A 4,617-nucleotide genomic window follows, 5' to 3' on the forward strand; every position below is an offset into this window, starting at 1 on the left:
ATCAAGTTTTATTGTAAAGAAATTACAGAAAACAAAATGACAAAGTCAATAAAGTTTATGAGTAGCATTCAAGACAGTTGAATGCTACTGTCTTGAACCTAATGGTGTTAACATGGACACAACAAATAAGAATAAAAAAATATATAAAATAAAAGCTCCTTAAAAATATAGAGAAATGATTAGTCCTTTTAGACTAAGGAGTTCAATAAGCTTATTGCTATGGTCTGAAAAACCATAACAAAGTCAAATGCTTTGACTAGATTTAACTGTTTAACTCTCCCTAAGTCTTGGCGCGATGCTCTGGAAGAGTCATGATTGTCCAATGGGTGATCCGTCAGCTATTCTGTTCGCCAAACCACAGAAAAGCTCATAAACCACCAAAACCACACCATGGTAAAAGGCTCCGGCAGAATCCAAACAACTACGGGAAGGATCAAACTCTGCTTATTTGTAGAAAAATCACCAAGCTGCCAAATAAACAAAAGTAAACTGACCAATACATTTCGGTTTAAGACAAAGAGGTACCCTCCCCAACAGACTCACACAGATGTGCACTAAGACTTTTTATTCTCCACAATTTTAATAGTAAAGCCGTAGAGCTGCAGGCACTCCTTCTACTTACTACCTAATTCTGATTTTAACCAATATGTATCTTATGTCATGGTGCTGATTGTCAGAAGTATTTGAAAAACATTGGGAGGTTGTTTTAAAAATTGGTCCTAGCAAAGTGTATGTGAAGCCATAAAGACCCTTGGGAGCAAAATGTTTGTTCTGGCAAATAAAATTATTTTAATTGTAAATTTTATTTTCACATTTTAACAGAAACAAACAGGAACTTCTGCGGTACATGAATAATTTTCAACCTCAAAACAAAAAAGTCAAAGCCATCAGAGTTCTGCTGCACGGCCCAGTTGGTGCAGGAAAGTCCAGCTTCATCAACTCGGTCAAAAACATCCTGCAAGGGAAAATGACCAATGAAGCTCTGGCCAGCAACACAACCTCTGATCAAAGTTTCACCAAGAAGGTGAATTTGTTTTTATTTTTGTTCAGCATTAAAGGCTCCTTCCTATATTCTAATGTCATGACTTTTTACTTGTGCCAGTTTGGTTTATCAGCTGATTCTCTACATGTCTGAGTGAAAAGTTATCTGATACTTTACAGTATAAAGTGTAGACATGATTTTTATTACACATTCACCCTTTATCCTCAGTTTACCTTTGGAATACACCAAGATTACAGGACCACCTTGTTCAGATTTTTATTTTACAAAACAAATTTAAGTTTGAAAATAAAATAGTTTATATATTTTGAAGAAGATTTGCAGGATTTCTTGTAGTTTAATATTTATATTTTGCATCTGTTACACTAGTTCACTATTGTATACTGCTTACATAAAAATCTAACTCTTTTTCTCTCAGTATCAAACCTATAAAGTCAAGAAAGAAGGCAGGGAAAACTTTTATCCGTTTGTGTTCAATGACATCATGGGTCTGGAGGACGGAGATGGAAGAGGAGTCAGAACAGACGACATTAAAAACGCCTTGAAGGGACATGTGAAGGATGGATATAAGGTATAAATAAGTACAATTACAAAGACTAGTTCTAATTGGCTTAGATCCTAAAACACTAACATTTACCTTGCTTTATACAAAACAATATATTTCCATACAGATTTTCCATGACTCTGTCATTTATCTCCACAGTTCAATCCTGCATCTTCTCTTTCTGATGATGATCCTGGTTTCATCTCTTCCCCGTCCATCAGTGACAGAGTTCATGTTCTGGTCTGTGTTTATTCTGCTAATGCAGCAGAAATCAAGCTGTCAGTTTTACAGAAAATGAGGAAAATCAGAGAAGCAGCCAGTGATCTGGGTAAGAAATAAGTTCTACAATCACATTTCTATTCAGTAAAGTATTGCATCTGTGTACACAAGAGAGAAAAACTTTCCAGCTTGATTTTAGCTATTATAGTTGGTTGTAAAAATTGAGTACAAAGAAAATGTATATAACATTTTTCTACTTTCTCTTTTTTTCTTAATGCCTTATTTCTGGATTTTCCAAAATGGCTCTGAGCATCTGAGAAGCATTGCTTTTATGCAGCTGACCAGATATATTACGGTAATTACTAATAATCTCTAAAGAAACTCTCTGTATCCACAGGAATTCCTCAGCTGGCGATTCTCACTCACATCGATGAAGCCTGTGGGGAAACAGAGAAAAATCTGAGAAACGTCTACAGGAGCACATATTTAAAGAAAAAGGTGAGTTGTAGGAAGATTTATTCAAAACAGGATAATCTCTCTCACTATATTAGACTCTGAATATACTTATTTTTTTAAACAGATGGGCGACTTCAGCTCCAGCCTGGGGATCCCAATGAACTGCATCCTCCCAGTGAAGAACTACAGTGATGAAATTCAGTTGAATCCAGACGTCGACACTCTGATTCTGAGTGCTCTGAAACTGATGATTGACTTTGGAGACGACTACGCTGACAAACTGTGAAGCTATGGTAGAAACAATCAGTAGTGTCCGTTTCAAGTAAACTTATTTTTCTTTAAGTTGATTTAATTTAAAACACTAATCAGGTGTAAACATAGAAATGGCAAAAAAAAAAAAACACTGTAAAACATAATAAATTTTTCCTTTAAAAAATATATGCAAACTCATTGCCTCAAAATTGTTCAGTTTTCATTAAATTCACTGAGTAACACTAACATTTCAATTTTAGTGAGTTTAACTTCAGTTCACATAGTAAATCTGAGTTGTTGTTTTACTTAAATGGCATCCAAAGCTCTTATCATTGTTATTATTATTATTGTTATTAATATTGTTATTATTATTATTTTATTTTATTTTTTTTGCATCTGTAGATAAACATGCAAGCATGTGCTATTGAAAACACATTTTATTAACTCAACACTACTTATATAATAGGGACGTTTACTTTATTGAAATAGTTTGTGGCTCATGCTTTTTGATTTGTTTTTCTAATTAAACTTTGACAAAAACTATGGAAAGCAGAAATATTTTGCTCAATTTTTTTCATTCAGCTTTTCATCAGGCAGAGGCAGCTGGTCATGAAAATGAGTCAGTTATTCAAATGTTACATTTTGTCAAGTGCCATTAATGCACATCAGAATGTTGATTAATGTTTCATTTATATCAGTACTTTAAAGTGTATATTTCATTGTTTTGTATATGTTGTCAATATCATGTATTATTTTAAATGAATTAGCTTACATTATAAGCACTGTGACAGTGTTTATTGGGTTTTCAGGATTTTTACTCATTAACTTAGCCTACATTATAATTTGTCACTTTGTTTTGCTTTCATGTGTATTGCAATGTGTTTATACTGTTACAACTATTTTGTTTTATTCCCCCTTTGGTTTCAGTTTGTCTATGTTAATGAGTCTGGAGAAATGGCGATGAAGTCAATAAAGGTGTAAAACAAACAGGAAGATGAACAGGCAGAGGAGAACTTGGGGAAAAGAGAAATAGAAACATGCTCAAATAAAACAGGTGCCACACTGACTGACCATATCATAAATCATAAACAGGCTGGGTTGACTGTTTGTTTTTTTTTATTTTAATTTTGATCAGGTTTCCCTATCAGCTTTGAATTGTTAAACAACATTTGTAAAAATGAAGACACTCTCATAAATGTTGTCCGCCTCAGTAGAGATTCAGAGGGTGAAACATGTATTGTTCACTTTGTTACTGTTTTATGGACTCTATACATTTCAGATGATAATCGACCTAAAGAGAAATTCTTGTATTCTTGCTATCATTTCTCTTAAAATAGATCTTCATTGTTAATTTAATCTAAAAAGTTGGGTTTTTATTAGCTGTAAGCAGAAAACATAACAATAAATTTAAATAAAACCTTGAAAACATCTGTGTGTGATTGATATATATAATGTATTTCACTAAAGTAAATGAACTTTACAATAATATTCTACTTTATTTACTGGGGTTAGTTGTAGGAATGTGTTTTAACCAAGAAGAATAGGTGTTTGTTATGGCAATGTACAGTTTATTTAAAATACCACATGTTTGTAACAAAACAGTCTGTTGTGTTTGGTAATTGAGCAGCAGCTCAGTGTTGATGTAATAAAAAAATATCCAGATGAAGAGAGAAACTCAGAGAGAACAACAAGAAAATCAACAAGATATTGTTGATATATATGTTCATCTCAAGTTTTTTTTAGACAAAGAAATGTACAGCACCATATTAAATGTGGGAAATTATAGGTCATAAAAACAAGTTGTCACAAAAATTGTACAGCCCATAATCAGAGGTATAAAAATGAACAACAGAGAAGGACATAAGAAAGTGAAAAGTTCATATTTATAAGAAATCCTTTCATCCCAATCAAAATATAAAAGTTTACGTTTAAGTTTAAGATTTTCCTGGGGAAAAATCAAAATAGAACCGGTGTAGATGAAAATTATTGTATATCAGTGAGACTTTCATTCACCTGCAGGTAACATATGCATATAATAATATTTTATACCATATAATAAAATATGGTAGTTAATTACCATGTTACAGCAGACAACCAGAGGCCTGGGAGCTTGAGGGTTCTGCGCAGTATCTTGGCTGTGCCTAGA

The 4,617-nt window shown here is 32.9% G+C and overlaps 1 protein-coding gene across 1 annotated transcript; it reads left to right on the forward strand.

The window, feature by feature from the left end:
* Positions 1 to 295: 295 nt before the first annotated feature.
* On the forward strand, positions 296 to 2,603 carry LOC106940091 (interferon-induced protein 44-like). Its single transcript, XM_015022735.1, has 6 exons — positions 296 to 333; positions 823 to 1,024; positions 1,419 to 1,571; positions 1,704 to 1,872; positions 2,161 to 2,261; positions 2,344 to 2,603. The coding sequence occupies exons 1-6, from the start codon at positions 296 to 298 to the stop codon at positions 2,503 to 2,505; spliced, it is 825 nt and encodes a 274-aa protein (XP_014878221.1). The 3' UTR covers positions 2,506 to 2,603.
* Positions 2,604 to 4,617: the final 2,014 nt, after the last annotated feature.

This window comes from Poecilia latipinna, unplaced genomic scaffold, assembly GCF_001443285.1.
Source record: "Poecilia latipinna isolate Pla-1442-1.1 unplaced genomic scaffold, P_latipinna-1.0 Scaffold3087, whole genome shotgun sequence".
NCBI classification, from domain to species: domain Eukaryota; kingdom Metazoa; phylum Chordata; class Actinopteri; order Cyprinodontiformes; family Poeciliidae; genus Poecilia; species Poecilia latipinna.